This window comes from Trichomycterus rosablanca, chromosome 1 (assembly GCF_030014385.1).
Source record: "Trichomycterus rosablanca isolate fTriRos1 chromosome 1, fTriRos1.hap1, whole genome shotgun sequence".
NCBI lineage: Eukaryota > Metazoa > Chordata > Actinopteri > Siluriformes > Trichomycteridae > Trichomycterus > Trichomycterus rosablanca.
Genome location: NC_085988.1, coordinates 24233038 through 24250622, shown reverse-complemented (window position 1 = coordinate 24250622; position 17585 = coordinate 24233038). Strand labels below are relative to the sequence as shown.

The 17585-nt window shown below is 38.0% G+C and overlaps 3 protein-coding genes across 3 annotated transcripts; all 3 read right to left on the bottom strand.

Moving 5' to 3' along the window:
- Positions 1-3333: 3333 nt before the first annotated feature.
- LOC134314283 (protocadherin alpha-7-like) lies at positions 3334-5875 on the bottom strand. The gene is made up of 2 exons (XM_062994889.1): positions 5815-5875; positions 3334-4103 (listed from the first exon to the last, which is right to left on the bottom strand). The coding sequence occupies exons 1-2, from the start codon at positions 5822-5824 to the stop codon at positions 3334-3336; spliced, it is 780 nt and encodes a 259-aa protein (XP_062850959.1). The 5' UTR covers positions 5825-5875.
- Positions 5876-7672: 1797 nt separating this feature from the next.
- LOC134314197 (protocadherin alpha-7) lies at positions 7673-10141 on the bottom strand. Its single transcript, XM_062994777.1, has one exon. The coding sequence runs from the start codon at positions 10139-10141 to the stop codon at positions 7673-7675; it is 2469 nt and encodes an 822-aa protein (XP_062850847.1).
- Positions 10142-10410: 269 nt separating this feature from the next.
- LOC134314044 (protocadherin alpha-8-like) lies at positions 10411-13410 on the bottom strand. Its single transcript, XM_062994727.1, has 2 exons — positions 11046-13410; positions 10411-10493 (listed from the first exon to the last, which is right to left on the bottom strand). The coding sequence occupies exons 1-2, from the start codon at positions 13408-13410 to the stop codon at positions 10411-10413; spliced, it is 2448 nt and encodes an 815-aa protein (XP_062850797.1).
- Between the last annotated feature and the right edge of the window lie 4175 nt (positions 13411-17585).

The window sequence follows — 17585 nt, the reverse complement described above, 5'->3', positions numbered from 1 at the left end:
TACAAGTGCATACATTATTAGGCTCAACTGCATACCTGCTTATTTATGCAAATATCCAATTATCCTGTAACGTGGTAGCAACGCAAAGCATAAAATAAGAGGCACGGGTCAAGAGCATTCAAGGTGTTCTAGGTGAATTTTACATGTTTTACAATTTGACATGTTGTCATTTGCTGTAACCTGTTTTTTTTCTTATTTGTCTTGCCCTGAGCTTTTAATAGAGCGCTACAGGAAAACTGCAAATTGCGCCTTTTAGGCTTCTTTAGTTTTTTGTGAATTGCTGCTGTAAAACTGTAATTTTACTTCAGGGATCAATAAAGTAATCAATCAACCAATTTCACTGTTTATTCACATTCAAAATGAAAACAATAATCATACATTGTATTCATTTCTGCAGTAAATGCTCTCACTTTACTCCACTTTAGTGTTCCACTTTAATATTGCAGGGAATGTCCCACATACTATACTAGGAATAGTTAGCTGGATATAAGATCATTGGAACGTTTTACCACTGAAGGTCAGGAAGTCAAGCTACAACCAAGAACTATAGACAAAGTTAGTTAGAAAGCAAGAATGGTCTTTTGTCTTCAACGCAAATATTTACGAACCCAAAATGCGCATGCTGAATTAAAATATCAGTCAATCCGTTTTTAAGCTTAGAATCTTATCTAGCCTCCTGATAAAGCAACCATAGTGAAAACAAGAAAATCAAACAGCATTAAAGAGGCAAAAAAGCTTCTTTTTTTAGGGAAGTAGTATCATTTTGTATAGTGTACATGTATCTTACAAAAATCAATACCAATAAAAAAACGATAATCTCTGTAATATCAGCAGATACATTTTTATATTTAAAATTACTGCGAAATCTGGTATCTAATTTAGACTACAATAAAAGTAAATTTGAATAGGCAATGGTGGTTCAGTGGTTAAGGTACGAAACTAGTAATCAGAAAGTTGCTGGTTCAAGCCCACCACCACTTGGATCCCTGAGCAAGGCTTTTCATTTTTATTGCTTTTACTGTAATTAGCTAAAATTGTAAGTCACTTTGGATTAAGGCGCCTACCAATGCCATAAATATAAATGTATTTAAAAAAATTGAAGTGCAATACACTTAAAATAAACTCTTTATTAACATTTGGGAACTGAGTATATTAATTGTTGCAAATTTTAATTGATTTAGATTTTAAGCAGGCCAGTCTAGCACAAATACTGTGTCTATGAATCCATGCTGTTGTAGTGCATGCAGAATGAGGCCTGATGTTGTCTTGCTGAAATCACTATGGACTTCCCAGAAGAAAAAATGTTGGCTGAAATGTGGACTCGTGTGTAATCAAAGATGAGCTTGGGCCCAGAAAACTCTGCATTTTGCATATGCTTTTTGCTTTGATCGAGCCTCCTTTATGTTCTCCTACAGTGTATCACAAAAGTGAGTACACTCCTCACATTTCTGCAGATATTTAAGTATATGACACTGCTTGTCATTTTCCCTCAAAAATGTCATGTGACTCGTTAGTGTTACTAGGTCTCAGGTATGCATAGGGAGCAGGTGTGTTCAATTTAGTAGTACAGCTCTCACACATTTACATTTACATTTACATTTTCAGCATTTAGCAGACGCTTTTATCCAAAGCGACTTGCACAATGAGCGAAACACAATGAGCAATTGAGGGTTAAGGGCCTTGCTCAGGGACCCAACAGTGGCCACTTGGTGGTGGCGGGGCTTGAACCGGCAACCTTCTGTTTACTAGTCCAGTTCCTTAACCACTGAGCTAACACTCTCTCATACTGGTCACTGAAAGTTCCAACATGGCACCTCATGGCAAAGAACTCTCTGAGGATCTTAAAAGACGAATTGTTGCGCTACATGAAGATGGCCAAGGCTACAAGAAGATTGCCAACACCCTGAAACTGAGCTGCAGCACAGTGGCCAAGATCATCCAGCGTTTTAAAAGAGCAGGGTCCACTCAGAACAGACCTCGCGTTGGTCGTCCAAAGAAGCTGAGTGCACGTGCTCAGCGTCACATCCAACTGCTGTCTTTGAAAGATAGGCGCAGGAGTGCTGTCAGCGTTGCTACGGAGATTGAAAAGGTGGGGGGTCAGCCTGTCAGTGCTCAGACCATACACCGCACACTACATCAAATTGGTCTGCATGGCTGTCACCCCAGAAGGAAGCCTCTTCTGAAGTCTCTACACAAGAAAGCCCGCAAACAGTTTGCTGAAGACATGTCAACAAAGGACATGGATTACTGGAACCATGTCCTATGGTCTGATGAGACCAAGATTAATTTGTTTGGTTCAGATGGTCTCAAGCATGTGTGGTGGCAATCAGGTGAGGAGTACAAAGATAAGTGTGTCATGCCTACAGTCAAGCATGGTGGTGGGAATACCATGGTCTGGAGCTGCATGAGTGCAGCAGGTGTTGGGGAGTTACATTTCATTGAGGGACACATGAACTCCAATATGTACTGTGAAATACTGAAGCAGAGCATGATCCCCTCCCTCCGGAAACTGGGTCGCAGGGCAGTGTTCCAGCATGATAATGACCCCAAACACGCCTCTAAGACGACCACTGCTTTATTGAAGAGGCTGAGGGTAAAGGTGATGGACTGGCCAAGCATGTCTCCAGACCTAAACCCATTAGAACATCTTTGGGGCATCCTCAAGCGGAAGGTGGAGGAGCGCAAAGTCTCGAATATCCGCCAGCTCCATGATGTCGTCATGGAGGAGTGGAAAAGCATTCCAGTGGCAACCTGTGAAGCTCTGGTAAACTCCATGCCCAGGAGAGTTAAGGCAGTTCTGGGAAATAATGGTGGCCACACAAAATATTGACACTTCAGGAACTTTCACTAAGTGGTGTACTCACTTTTGTTGCCGGTGGTTTAGACATTAATGGCTGTATATTGAGTTATTTTGAGGGAAGAATACATTTACACTGTTATATAAGCTGCACACAGACTACTTTTCATTGTGTCAAAGTGTCATTTTGTCAGTGTTGTCCCATGAAAAGATATACTTAAATATCTGCAGAAATGTGAGGGGTGTACTCACTTTTGTGATACACTGTATCTTAATACCCTAACCTGTTACCAATTCTGCTCATGGTGAATTGTTTAAAACGATGTACCGTAATTATTCTGTACACTTTTTGCCCCTTGTTTTTGCAGGCGTCTATTGTCAAACCAATGACATCAAGACCCAAATCCTTAGACAGATTTGTAGATAATCAAAAACAAATTCTTCTTCTTATTATTATTATTATTATTATTTTACCATTGTTTTGTTATTGTCCATGTAACTACAGCTGTTTAAATACTGAATTGAAAGTAATATGATCAATTGAAACTTTGAAGGTACTTTCCTACCTTATTTGAAGCAATTCTTCTGTTATCCGACACCACTAGAGTATTCCCATTGCTGCCAGGGGCTATAGAACCAATACTCATTCGTGATCCAACTAACATGTACCTTTTGTCTCCGGATCTGTACTGGATGCTGTGACACAGAGTACCATCATAAGTTGTATCTTGTAAATACTTGGAGGAACAGTCTGTAGATTTCGAGCACTGCATCACTGTCAGCATGACGATGCTGATGACAAAGAGCACTGATACCGAAGCCAATGTAATGATTAAATAGAATGTAATGTCACTTTCTTCGTTTTTCACTGAGCTTTTAAAATCAGCAGCTGCAAAAGCATCATTGGCTTCCACAGTTTTAATAATCACCGTGGCTGTTGCTGAAAGTGAAATATTGCCATTGTCTTTAACCAGTATAACCAGTTTATGTTCAGCCTCGTCTGTTTCTGTGAAAAAGCGAAGCGTTCGTATCTGTCCTGTGTAGCGGTCCAAACCAAAAAGACTGTGTTCACTAACTTTCTGCAGTGAAAATAATAACCAACCATTGTATCCAATATCTGCATCATATGCTCTCACTTTAGTCACCAAATGTCCTGCGTTCACATTTCGAGGAATCTCTTCAATACCCTCTGAAGAACCGTTAGCGCTGGTTGGGTGTAAGATCACTGGAACGTTGTCGTTCTGATCCAGAATAAACACTTTCACTGTGACGTTGCTGTTTAGTGACGGAGTTCCAGAATCCGTAGCTATAACATGAAACTGAAATGTTTTTAGTGACTCAAAGTCAAAACTATTTAGTGCACAAATAACCCCTGTTTCAGGATCTATATTAAGATTTGCAACCATGTCGTTTTGTGTTCTGCCCCCCCTATATATGCTGTACGAAATTGCTGCGTTTTCTTCTATATCTTTATCCGATGCAGTTACAGAAAAAATTTTAGCACCTGGGGTGTTGTTCTCAATTAGATATAGTTCAAGGGGATTTTGAGAAAATTCTGGACTATTATCATTTACATCTGCTACTTGCACACTCAGAGTCTTTTGTGCAGTAAAGGGAGGTTCCCCGTTGTCTGTTGCTGTTAATGTAATGTCAAAACGGGAAATATTTTCTCTGTCCAATTTTTTGTTTGTAACTAAAGAGTACATATTGTCCTTCACAGACGGTTTTAGTTCAAAGGGTACATCCCAAGGCAAAGTACAAACAACTTTGCCGTTTATACCAGAATCTTTATCCGAAATACTGATTAATGAAATAACAGTTCCTAGTTTGGAATCCTCTGGCACTAAATTAGTAAGTGATGTAACTTCTATTTCAGGAGAATTATCATTAACATCTAAAATTTGTACAATAACCCTGCAATCGACAGTCATCGGTGGTGTACCCCTATCAGACGCCAAAACATCTAATCGGTACACTTCAGTGTTTTCGAAGTCAATTTCACCTTTTACCCTAATTTCACCCGAAACTCTATTTAAATCGAATATGTCATAAAATGTAGGGTTTAAGTTACTACCAAACAAGTATATAACTTCCCCATTTGAACCCTCATCTATGTCGGTTGCATTAACTCTTATTACTACGGTGCCTTTTGGAACATTTTCCTCTATTTTTGCCGTGTAAACCTCTTGAATGAAAACTGGACGATTGTCGTTGATATCTAGAACAATGACAGTGACGATTAATGTTCCAGATCGTATTGGATTTCCCCCATCTACTGCTGTTAAGAGCAGTTCGTGTTTAGCTGTACGCTCCCTGTCTAGTGCTTTTTGTAAAACCAGAAAAGGCACCCTTTCGTCGCCCCTGTCTCTAATTTCCAAATCAAAATGCTCGTTTTTATTTACCTTGTATGAACGTATGGCATTTACGCCAATATCTAAATCACGCGCACTTTGTAGCTGAAAACGCGCACCTGGTAAGGTCGTCTCAACAATCTCTACTCTTTGTTCCTTAGCTGGAAAAACAGGAGCGTGATCATTCACATCTGTAATGTCTATCCCAACATAATGAATCTCCAGTGGATTTTCTACTACGATTTTCAGGTCTGCTACGCAGGGGATATTACCGTCACATATTTGTTCTCTGTCGATCTTTCTATGAACATACAGTACACCACTGTCCAGATTTAGCTGAAAAAGAGCATCATTAGCTCCAGAAACAATACGAATGCGTCTGTCCAACAAAGTGTTAACATCAAGACCTAAATCTTTAGCAATATTTCCAACAACTGAGCCCTCTTTTGATTCCTCTGAAACCGTGTACCTTAAATGAGTTGAAACCTGCGCTGCAAAACACAAAATAAAACACAAAACTGTCCAGCAGCACTCCCATTTACGCCTTTGTTTGGTAATCCCCATTACAAATGACACTTGCAAATCTGGAACCAACAAAAGGTATTTCCACTTTTTTCAGATTACGCTAATACTTTACACCAGTATAATCATGGTCAGGATACCCACTATGAAACATGGTCGGTGTCGTAACGTCCAGCGACACGGATTTATTAGTTTTACATTTGAAGCTCACACGGTTCCTTGTTCGTCATCAAAAAAAACAAAAAACGCACCACGCATGTCAGTAATGGGGTGGGACGTACTGCAAAATACTGAGCGGTAAACACTGACACCGAGCGACCACCGAGCGACCACAACGTGTGCCACAGTTTTGTGCAATACGGACATGACAGTGCCATCCTTATCATCACTACCAAAGTCTAGACTGACATTCAAACAGTTCTTGATTTGAGCCATTTGTTATTCCCTTTATTAAAGCACTATTAAAAAGTTTACGTACGTAGTTTGTAAAATTCTCTAAATATATTTTTTAATAATAATGTAAAGATAATGTAAAGATAATGTAAAGATAATATATATTTTATATATATATATATTATATATATATATATATATATATATATATATATATATATATATATATATATATATATATATATATATAATACAATAATATAGATATATAATACATATATATAATATATATTATCTATATCTATATATATATATAGTTTCTAAACAATTATTTTGTATTAATATGTACTGTACTTTGACTTTTCAGTATTTTCGTTTTTATTCTCTTTATTCACTCATTCTTGTGTGCCTTCTGATATGTGTTCTAAATTCAGTATATTAATAGCACGTTCTCTCTGTAATTCTCTATTAAAACATAAACCTAAAATGTTTTTCAAAACAGTAAAAAAAAAAATTTCTTCAAGAAATTAACAGCGTTTGTGTTACTAATATAAGTTTAACTCTACATTAAATGCAGGTAAAGTTTGACTACATTGAATGCGAATATTAATGTTTGTGATATGGATTCACCTGATGCTTAATTAAACATTAAAGCACAGTGCACTGTTTAGAGGGTCAAAAACACAGACTCAGAAAAATTGTGTGATGTTTTGGGCAATGTTTTGCTGGGAAACCTTGGGTCCTGCCATCCTAAGCATTGTTGCAGACCATGTTCACCCTTAAACGGTATTCCCTGATGGCTGTGGCCTCTTTCAGCAGGATAATGTGCCCTGCCACAAAGCAAAAATGGTTCGGAATGGTTTGAGGAGCACAACAACGAATTTGAGGTGTTGACTTGGCCTCCAGATTCCCCAGATCTCAATCCAATCAAGCATCTGTGGGATGTGCTGGAAAACAAGTCAGATCCATGGAGGCCCCACCTTGCAACTTAAAGGAGTTAAATGATCTGCTGCTAACATTTTGGTACCAGATACCACAGCACACTTTCAGGGGTCTAGTGGAGTACATGTCTTGAGGGGTCAGGACTGTTTTGACAGCAAAAAGAAGACCAACACAATATTAGGAAGGTGGTCATAATTGTATGCCTAATCTGTGTATTTAACCTGTGTCACCAGTTAAAAACTTGTCTGTCTCTGTCAATGAGCAAAGACTTAACCACTTATATAAAACAAACCATTTAACAATCAAGAACTTGATTACTTTTGACCATTAAGCACAGAATGGGTTGACTTGAATATGCCAGAGTGTGTTTGGATAGGCGTGCAAAGATTGGACACAATTAAATTAGAGTGACGCAATAAAACTGGAACTATGCCATTAGTGGTTTGACTGGTGCAAGAATAGCAGACAAACCGCAGTAGTATTCTCAAGACCACAAGAATACTATTGATATTCCAAATGATTCCGCAGAAAATGGCAATGCATAAACAAATAGTTACATAATCCTCGGTGCTGGAAAATGTATGAGCTTAATTTTTACATTTGCCATAACAAATACAAAAACAGATTTTATATAGCATCTTTCAGGGCTTCAATACAGTTCATAGAACTAAACTAAAATGAGCAGTAATACAAAATATCCTGCAATAATGCCTTGTAAAAAAGAAAGAAAGAAAAATAAACATGTAATAAACTTAAGCCTTACCTCTCCAGAAGCTTTTCTCTTGCGATCTGGTATAACTAGAGTATTGCCGTTATTGCCCGAAATTATAGTTGAACCAATACTCATTCTGGGTCCAACTAGCATGTATCGCTTATCTCCAGACCTGTACTGAATGCTGTGACACAGTGTTCCGTCGTAAGTGGTCTCTTGTAAATATTTTGATGCGCAGTCTGTTGTTTTGGAACACTGCATTACAATCAGCATGACGATGCTAATGATAAAAAGCACTGAAACTGAGCCTAAGGTAATAATTAAATAAGACGTAATGTTATATTCCTTTTCGCCTTTCATTGTAGTTTTAGCATCAGACACTGCAAAAGACTCTTTTGGTTCCACAACTTTGATGATCACAGTAGCAGTTGCAGAAAGGGAAATGTTGCCATTGTCTTTGACGAATATGACCAGTTTATGCTCAGTCTCGTCTGTTTCTGTAAAGGAGCGCAATGTTCTTATTTGTCCTGTGTATCTGTCCAAACCAAAAAGACTGTGGCCACTGACTTCCTGTAGTGAAAATAATAACCACCCGTTGTATCCAATATCTGCGTCATATGCTCTTACTTTAGTCACCAAATGACCTGCATTCACATTGCGATAAATCTCCTCTACACCTTCAGCAGAACCGTTACCGCTGACTGGATATAATATTACGGGAACGTTGTCGTTCTGATCCAAAATGAACACTTTTACTGTGACGTTGCTGCTCAGTGACGGAGTTCCAGAGTCAAAAGCAACAACGTGGAACTGAAACGTTTTAGTTGTTTCATAGTCAAATGCTTTAAGCGCATGAATAACTCCCGTTTCCGAATTAATGTTAAGAAAGGACACTATATCATTTTGCTCCCCTCCTTTAATAAGTTGATACGTTAGCACTGCATTTTCATTTAAATCTTTGTCAAAAGCTTGAATAGAAATTATGGACCCACCTGGGGCGTTATTTTCAACTAGGTATAACTCAACAGGGTTCTGGGTAAATTCTGGACTGTTGTCATTTACATCTGATATTTGTACGCTTACCATCTTTAGTGAGGAAAGGGACGGCTGTCCCAAATCTTTAGCTGTTATGGTTATTTCGTAATGGGATATAATCTCTCGATCTAAACGTCCACTGGTCACTAAAGAATAGAGGTTTTCTTTAAATGACGGCTTCAATTCAAATGGCACGTCTTCTGAAAGGCTGCAAACAACTTTTCCGTTAATTCCAGAGTCCTTGTCAGTTATACCGATCAAAGAAATTACAGTTCCTGGATTAGAATTCTCCAGTACTACATCAGAGACAGAAGTGACATCTATCTCGGGTTTGTTGTCATTTATATCATCAACTTTAATTAGAACTCTACAATTGCTTACCTTCGGTGGTTGTCCCTTATCCGATGCAGTTATCCCAACTCTGTAAATATTATTAATTTCAAAATCTATGATGCCTTGAACGCTGATTTCCCCTGTAATTGTGTCTAACGCAAATGTATCGTACACCTCTTTGTCAAGGTTTTTAACAAATGAATAAACAATTTCACCATTTTGGCCTTCGTCTACATCAGTGGCGTTTACTTTTACAACAAAAAATCCAATTGGACAGTTTTCTTGTATTGTGACAGAATACAGTTCCTGGGTAAATTTGGGTCTGTTATCATTGTCATCAAGTACTGTGATATTAATGTTAATGCTTCCCGATAGTGGGGGATTTCCACCATCAACTGCTGTTAATACCAAATTATGTTTGCTTTGTTGTTCCCTGTCCAATGATTTACGCAACTTTAAAACAGGGATTTTCCGCTCTTCCCCACTTCCTCGAATTTCTAGTTCAAAATGTTCATTTTGACTTAGTTTATAAAATCGAATTGAATTAATACCAAAATCAAGATCCTGTGCTGCCTGCATCTGAAAATCTTCCCCTGCCAAAGCAGATTCTGGAATTTCAAACAGCTGTTCTCTCTCCGTAAAAGTAGGCGAATGGTCGTTTACATCAGTGATTTCAACCTCCACGTAATGGACCTCCAGAGGATTTTCGACGACAACTTTCAGATTAATTAAACAGACACCATTACCATCACATATTTGCTCTCTGTCAATTTTTTTAACAACGTACAAAATACCATTTTTCTCGTTTACCTGAAAAAGTCCTTCACTGGATGCAGAAACAATGCGGAACCGCCTGTCCCCTAAAGTATTGATATCAAGACCTAAATCCTTAGCAATATTTCCCGCAATTGATCCCTCTTTCTTTTCTTCAGGTACAGAGTACTTGATCTGAGCCGATACTCGCTCCCAAAAAAACAATAGAGAAAAACATATAAAAAGTGACCGGTTGTTCCACTTAGGCCTTTGTCCTCCGTTTTCCATCTCTGTAAGGTCCATTTGCGACACAAGGGAACGAACATATATTAACCCTTCGTAACTTCATAAATCCACATTTTAGATAGCAAATTGAACGTCGACGATGTATGTATAGAAGTGTGTGGCCGTCAACGCTATTGCTGGGTGGATTTGAGGGCTGTAATTGTAAAAATACAATTGTCGTTGCGTTTTAAGTGGGGCGGGACATGCAGCCTGCCTCAAAACACACTGGGGGAGGAACGACTTATTTTCTAAAGATTTCTAGTCTAATACTGACATCATGAGGTGCATCAAGCGTTTTGCTTTCTGTGACCATCGTTGCGTTCCACCACCACCAACAACACAAACACACAAACAGTTACCCACAGGTAATCTGAGTGCATAGAAAAAAATAAAATAGATCGCAGAGCTTGTTTATATTGTAAAAAAAAGCTATTCTAAGCTTTTAAAATCTAAACTTGCTTGCAAATGTAAGAGTAGCTTACCTCAGATAGACAGACACTGTTATTTTTAGCCGTCTAATTTATTCTGTTTTAAAAGATATTCTTTAACCTTGAATTATATGGAACTATTAATGCATTATTAACTTAAATAATTAAAACAATTACAATGCAGAAACTAGGTGCATTTGATTTACTGAAACTTAAATATATAGTATTAAGTACTACCCCAAATCACAAAACATTGAGATGGTATGTTAAATTTAAATTAAAACCGAGATCATATATTTACAATTATTTTTGGTCTGTATTACATTAAAACTATACAGCAACACATTATTTCATGTTTTGCATTCCACTTTGTATTGTTGTCATTTTTTAAGCAACGTTTAGAAATCACTGCTTTTTATATGCGTTTTACATACCGTTCCAACTTTCTTCTGATTTGGGGTTGTAGAGAAACGCAATATAAACAAAATAATTGCCTCTTACCTCTCCAGACATTTTCTTCCGCTGATCTGCGACGACTAGTGTGTTTCCATTGCTTTCTGGGACCATGGTAGAACCAATACTCATTCTGGGTCCAACTAACATGTACCGTTTTTCTCCGGATCTGTACTGGATGCTGTGACAGAGTGTTCCATCATACGTTGTATCTTGTAAATATTTGGAAGCATAGACTGTAGATTTAAAACACTGCATTGAAATCAACACGATGATACTTATGACAAAAAGCACTGAGACTGAGCTTAAGGTAATAATTAAATAAAACGTAACGTTATTTTCTTCAACGTCTTTTACTGTAGTTCTAACATCAGAAGCCGCAAAAGCCTCTTTGGGTTCAACAGCTTTAATAATCACAGTAGCTGTTGCTGAAAGGGAAATGTTGCCATTGTCTTTGACCAGTATTATCAGTTTATGTTCGGCCTCGTCTGTTTCTGTGAATGAGCGGAGCGTCCTTATTTGTCCTGTATAGCGATCCAAGCCGAAGAGAGAATGGTCACTTACTTCCTGAAGTGAAAACAATAACCACCCATTGTATCCTATATCGGCGTCATATGCTCTTAATTTGGTTACCAAATATCCTGCATTTACATTCCGAGGAATCTCTGTCACACTTTCAGCAGAACCGTTAGCACTGACTGGATGTAATATTACTGGAGCGTTGTCGTTCTGATCCAGAATAAACACGTTCACGGTAACGTTACTACTTCGTGAGGGAAATCCAAAATCCTTAGCAACAACGCGAAACTGAAATGTCTTCTGTATCTCAAAGTCAAAACGTTTGAGAGCAAAAACTGTACCATTCTCCTCATTTATATTCAAGAAAGACGTTATGCTCTGGTCGGAATTCACACGGTCTATTAAGTACAAAACTCTTGCGTTTTCACCTTCGTCTACATCGGCTGCACTTACCGAGAAAACAGGCATGCTTGGTTTATTGTTTTCCGCTACATAGAATAAATATGGGTTTTGGAGGAACACTGGGCTGTTATCATTTACATCCATCACTTCAACATGAATTATCTTGGTTGTTGATAGTGGAGGAGTTCCCAAATCCGTCGCTGTTATAGCAATGTCATAAAACGGCTTAGACTCTTTATCAATGTTTCCTTTGGTAACGAGTAAATAACTTGAATCTGAAGACTGCTTCAGGTCAAATGGCAAGTTATCGGGTAAAGAGCACACAACCTGTCCGTTCATACCCGAATCCAAGTCTGTCACTCCCATCAACGCGATAACGGTACCGGTGCGGGTGTCTTCAGGAATATTGGCGGATAAAGATGTGACCTCAATCTCTGGTCGGTTATCATTCACATCCTCTACTTTCACAAGCACATTGCACTGAGTAGAAAGTGCCACTGTTCCCTTGTCGGCGGCTTGAATTTTTAGTTCATACACCTGTTTCTCCTCAAAATTAAGCCCACCTTTTATCCATAATTTCCCTGTTTTGCCATCCAAATCAAACAGCTCCGATAATCCATTTCTAAACTTATTTCGCAATGAGTATTCAACTTCTCCATTATCTCCTTCATCCGAATCTGTGGCGTTAATGCGTAATAAAAAGGTTCCTTCCGGAGCGTCTTCTCTCACTGTCACCATATATTTTTGTTTACCACAAGCAGGTGAGTTATCATTAACATCTAATACAATAACAGTTATATTCATAGTGCCTGTTTTCTGTGGCTTTCCCCCGTCCACGGCAGTTAGTATTAAAGAATGCATTCCGACAATTTCCCTATCGAGAGTTCGTTGTAGAACGAGAACAGGGACTTTTCCTTCATCTCCAAAATCATCTGTTTCCAACCGAAAAAACTGATTTGGGCTCAGTTTATAGGTCTGCAATCCATTTGAGCCTATATCTGGGTCGTGTGCACCCTCCAATTGATATCGTGCTCCAGTCATTGCACTTTCGAGTATATCCAAATTGTAACTAGCATCTACAAATGTCGGGGCGTTATCGTTAACATCAACAACGTCAACCGTTATCTGATGCATTTCAAGAGGATTTTCAATTACCGCTTTAATATTAACAGAACAAGGGTTACTTGTAGCGCATAGTTCCTCTCTGTCGATTCTACGGTTAACGAATAAAGCGCCTTCCTTTAGGTTTACCTGAAAAAGATCCTGTTTCGCCCCAGTCACAATTCGAAGATTCCTGTTTGTAAGTGTGGATAAGTCAATGCCAAAGTCTTTAGCAATATTTCCTAGAATTGTCCCAACCGGTGTTTCTTCTTGGAGAGAATAGCGCATTTCGGTTGTGACCCCGCTGCAAAGAACAATCGTACTGAAAAATAGAATGACAACACGCCTGAATATCCATATTGTTTGTAAATGTTCGTGTGCCATATTGTGCAAAATACTCCCGAGCTCAGGCCAAAAAATCCTGAACAATGCTGCTATTTTTGTAGCTGTTAATGAATAAAGCTGTACGGTCGGGCCTTGTATTTTCGTGTCTTTGTTACCTCCTCTAAGGTGACGTTTAAGTACCGAAGTGGTAAGGATTTGTTTACCTATAGCGCCACTTTGCGTGTTCATGTATAAATGCACCTAATACAGATTTGAACCATAGTGTGATGAAAGCGTGTAATTTTTATCAGACTACATTTGCAGTATTATTTGCTCCCCACACATTAAATTAGCAAAACGTGTACACCTGCTCATTCAATGTATTATCCAATCATCCTGACTGTTGGGAGTAGCTCAGTGCATAAAACCAAGTAAACACAAGTTAAAAGCTTTAAATGGTGTTCACATCAAACATCAAAATAAGGAAAACTGTATGGTTGGTGGTGCCAGCAGCAGGTTTAAGTATTTCAGAAACTGCTATTTTTACACACAAGTTTACATGGAAACGGGAAAAGGATATCCACATGTGTGGCAAAACTCGATAACTGAAGACTGATTAATAACACTTTCTTTGACATGCATATAATAAGGATATAATTTAACATAAACATCAGCAATCCATGCAGCGAACCAGCACGGTCAACGGCTTAGGCTACTGGTGTTTTCGTAGTGTGAAGAATATTTTCTTTGCACTTCATGTGAAGCAATCCATCAACAGAGCGTTCCACATGCGTTTAAGTATACTGTTGCTGACCTCAATTGCTGTTGATCACATTTGTTTTTGTTATTTTATATACTTCCAGTGCATGTTTACACTTGTGGACACAGTATATTTACAATGCGGACACACAGTATTTTGACTTTACACTCATACAAAAACTTTATTTATGTGTTAAGATGTATTTAAAATGTAAGGTGAAATAATGAGATAAATCAAATTAATAACATTATTATTCTATTGCAAAGGCATTGTCAGGAGCTACGCCGTTGAGATGTCTATAGTAAGAAATAATAAGCTTATTAAGCATTTGGGTTAACTTATTGACCAATTTGTTTCTATGGGAGATTTTAAAAAGGCCCCATCAAAAATCTTACAATTTAAAAACATTACATACTTTTTAATTGGATTTAAGTCAGCACATTGGTTTGGCCAAGTCGAGTTATTTTTGCTTTTTTGGTTGCTATCTCGTTTAAATGTTGAGATTTAGATTTTTAAGATTAAATTAGTTTATTTTTAGCTTTACTACACCGTTATCCATGATTTTTTTTATTATGTGTCTACATGCTTGTGTCATAAACTTATATGATTCTTATTTTTACCAAAGAAGTTTGCAGTGTCTAAACTAAATGTAAATTATATGGGGTGCTTCTCTGCAACAGGGACACTAGTATACGGAGGGACGGCTAAATGCATTCAGCATACTCAGACTCAGAATGTTGCAACAATTCTCTTTTCAACATGACAAACAATACTAGTGGCCCAGCCAAAGCCCAGACTTAAACCCCATTAAACATCTATAAAGAGACTTAAAGATTGCTGTTTGAGTACACTTGCCATCCTGTTTCACAGAGCTTGAGAGGATAAACCATGCCCGAATCTAGGTGTGCAAAGCTTATACAGACATATCCAATGAGACAGATATAACTGTTGCCAAATGGACTTCTACAGAGTATAAAATGAAGGGTCAGGAGCTTCTGAACTGGATTTTGTGTGCAGATTGAGTCACAGCCCTCCATCTTACAGATCAATCTGTGTTCTTTTTGATCCATGTTCAGTCCAATACAGCAAGTTTGATATATTATACCAAAACATTTCATGTTTTGAGTTATTGTATGCAAGCTATAAAACTGCCCTTTGTTTTTGACAGTTAATACAGTCTATACGCTTCATTTGTCTATCACTAAGGTTAACTGCGACGCCATGTGGATGAGTTTAACAATAAAAAAAATAAATAATTAAATATCACGTGACTAAGCCAGCCCTGCCCTTGCGGCACATCCCAGCCCATTACGTCATGTTGCGCGCACCCTTTGTTCCAGACAAAAATGGTGGCTGTAAAAAACCTTCAAGCTCAGATTGTCAGCACAGAAACACTGTGTGCATATCAGCGTTTATTCCCAACGTTTAAAAATGTTATTTATTAATTTTAAGACTGGTTATCCTATAGAATAAATCGTAATCCTCCATTTCTTAAATTATGTACAAATGGTCACTTAATGTATTATATTTGATATATAATTTGAACTGAAGTGCCATAATTGTTGTGATTATAATTTAAAAGAGGAATAACAATTACATTTTGATCTGTAAAGTCTGTTCCACAAAAAGAACTTCTTTACATAGCTCTTTGTGATAATATTACGTTAGACTGCTTTAACACACACACACACACACAGCTCCCAGGCGGCAAATGGTTGCCATGGCAGCGGCTCTTACTCGACTCATGTTGCTGTCCGTGGTGCTGAACATGTGTGTGTGTGTGTGTGCGCGCGCGCGCGTGTGTGTGTGTGTGTGTGTGTGTGGTGGGGAGACCAAAATCCTTGACATTTTAGCACTATAACATGCACCCTGAAAAAAAAACACATTTTAAGATGGCATTTATTTAGATATGAAGCTAATTAGAATTAGTTTTTTTTATTCACTGTCACAATCACGCCTATGACCCCTACTAACGTGGTAAAGTGGGGGATGGTGCTAAAAGAAGAACGGAAGGCTGTTGTTATATGGGCTGGGTTTTTTAGGGATGGGGGCGGGGCATCGCGTTATCAAAATGTGTGTGCGTGTGTGTGTGTGTGTGTGTGTGTGTGTGTGTGTGTGTGTGTGTGTGTGTATCCGCTCAGAGCACTGCAGCAGTTTCAGTGCTGGGAGGTAGGAAACGGGTCAGGAGAAAAGAAGGAGAGCAAATTGTACTGCTCTAATTTTTAACGCAATACTGCTGCATGACAAAACCCTTGTGCAGTCTTCACTTTTGGGACCCTCTGGTATCCCTCGGGTCAAATTGACATTTGACCCGGGACATTTTAATTTTTTAAAAACAATTTTGAAATAACATTTTAATTCATAAACCATTAACATACAGTATATCGTCCTTATCTCATTTTCAAACAATAGAGATAACATATGTTTAATGATTACAATCATTACTCTCTTCTAGAACACAGTTAACAATGGAAGTGTTGCTTTTTTTGCCATACGTTTGAATTATAAGTTTATAATTAATGTTATAAATCCACTATACTCAAGTCTTGGGTGTCATAAATCATGCTTATCCTGGAAAAAATGAAGTGGTACGATGTTTTAATTAACATTTATTATTTTGAACTTTTGAACTTTTATCTTATGAAATGAACAACTGAGGCATAGTCCTTGCAACAGGGGTGGTGCTTGGAAAAAAGACAGTACTGTAATGCAGAGGTATTTATCTTTTTTGTCCCACCCCCTTGAGGTGCAGGTGTTAGGCATATAGTGCGAGAAAATATCTGATGTGGTTTGCAGGTGGACACATGACAGAGAGTAAAGAGTGCGGGAAAGTGAGAGCAAGCAGCTTCTCTGTGCATAGATTATAATATAAAGTTTGCATGTTCTCCCAGTGTTGTGTGGGTTTCCTCTGGGAGCTCCGGTTTCCTCCCACTGTACAAAGACTTGCACGTGAGGTGAATTGGAGACACTAAATTGTACAAGACTGTGTTTGATATAACCTTGTGAAATGATGAAACTTGTGTAATGAGTAACGACCTGTCCTGTCATGAATGTAACCATAGTGTAAAACATGACATTAAAATCCTAATGAACAAATAATGTGTGTGTGTGTGTGTGTGTCTGTGTGTGTTTGTGTCTGTGGGTCAAATTGACCAGAAGACCATATGAAGGATGTAAATGTGTGGGGTACAGTAGCAAGTGTGCTAAATTATTATTTTTGTTTGTTTGTACATGTTTATCACAGAAAATAAGCTAAGGCCACGGAGTTTCAGGTAGAAAGAATGTATACTTGTACCATTTTTCTTCTTGTACAAATTTGAAACGGGTCAATTTGACTCAAATACCACACAAGGGTTAAACATTGTAATTATACAGTTGTGTATTGTACAAACATATGACGATACAGGTATATTTTGTATTATTATATTAGCTAACTTTAATTAAAAAAGAACTTGCAGTATACACTCCTGGACAA

Excerpts from the sequence above, each read along its gene's own strand:
- LOC134314197 (XM_062994777.1), bottom strand. The coding sequence starts at position 10,141 with ATGGACCTTACAGAGATGGAAAACGGAGGACAAAGGCCTAAGTGGAAC.
- LOC134314044 (XM_062994727.1), bottom strand. The coding sequence starts at position 13,410 with ATGGCACACGAACATTTACAAACAATATGGATATTCAGGCGTGTTGTC. Across the intron at positions 10,494-11,045 it reads AATGTCTGGAGAGGTAAGAG|ATTACCTGTGGGTAACTGTT; the intron begins GCAATTATTTTG and ends CTATGCACTCAG.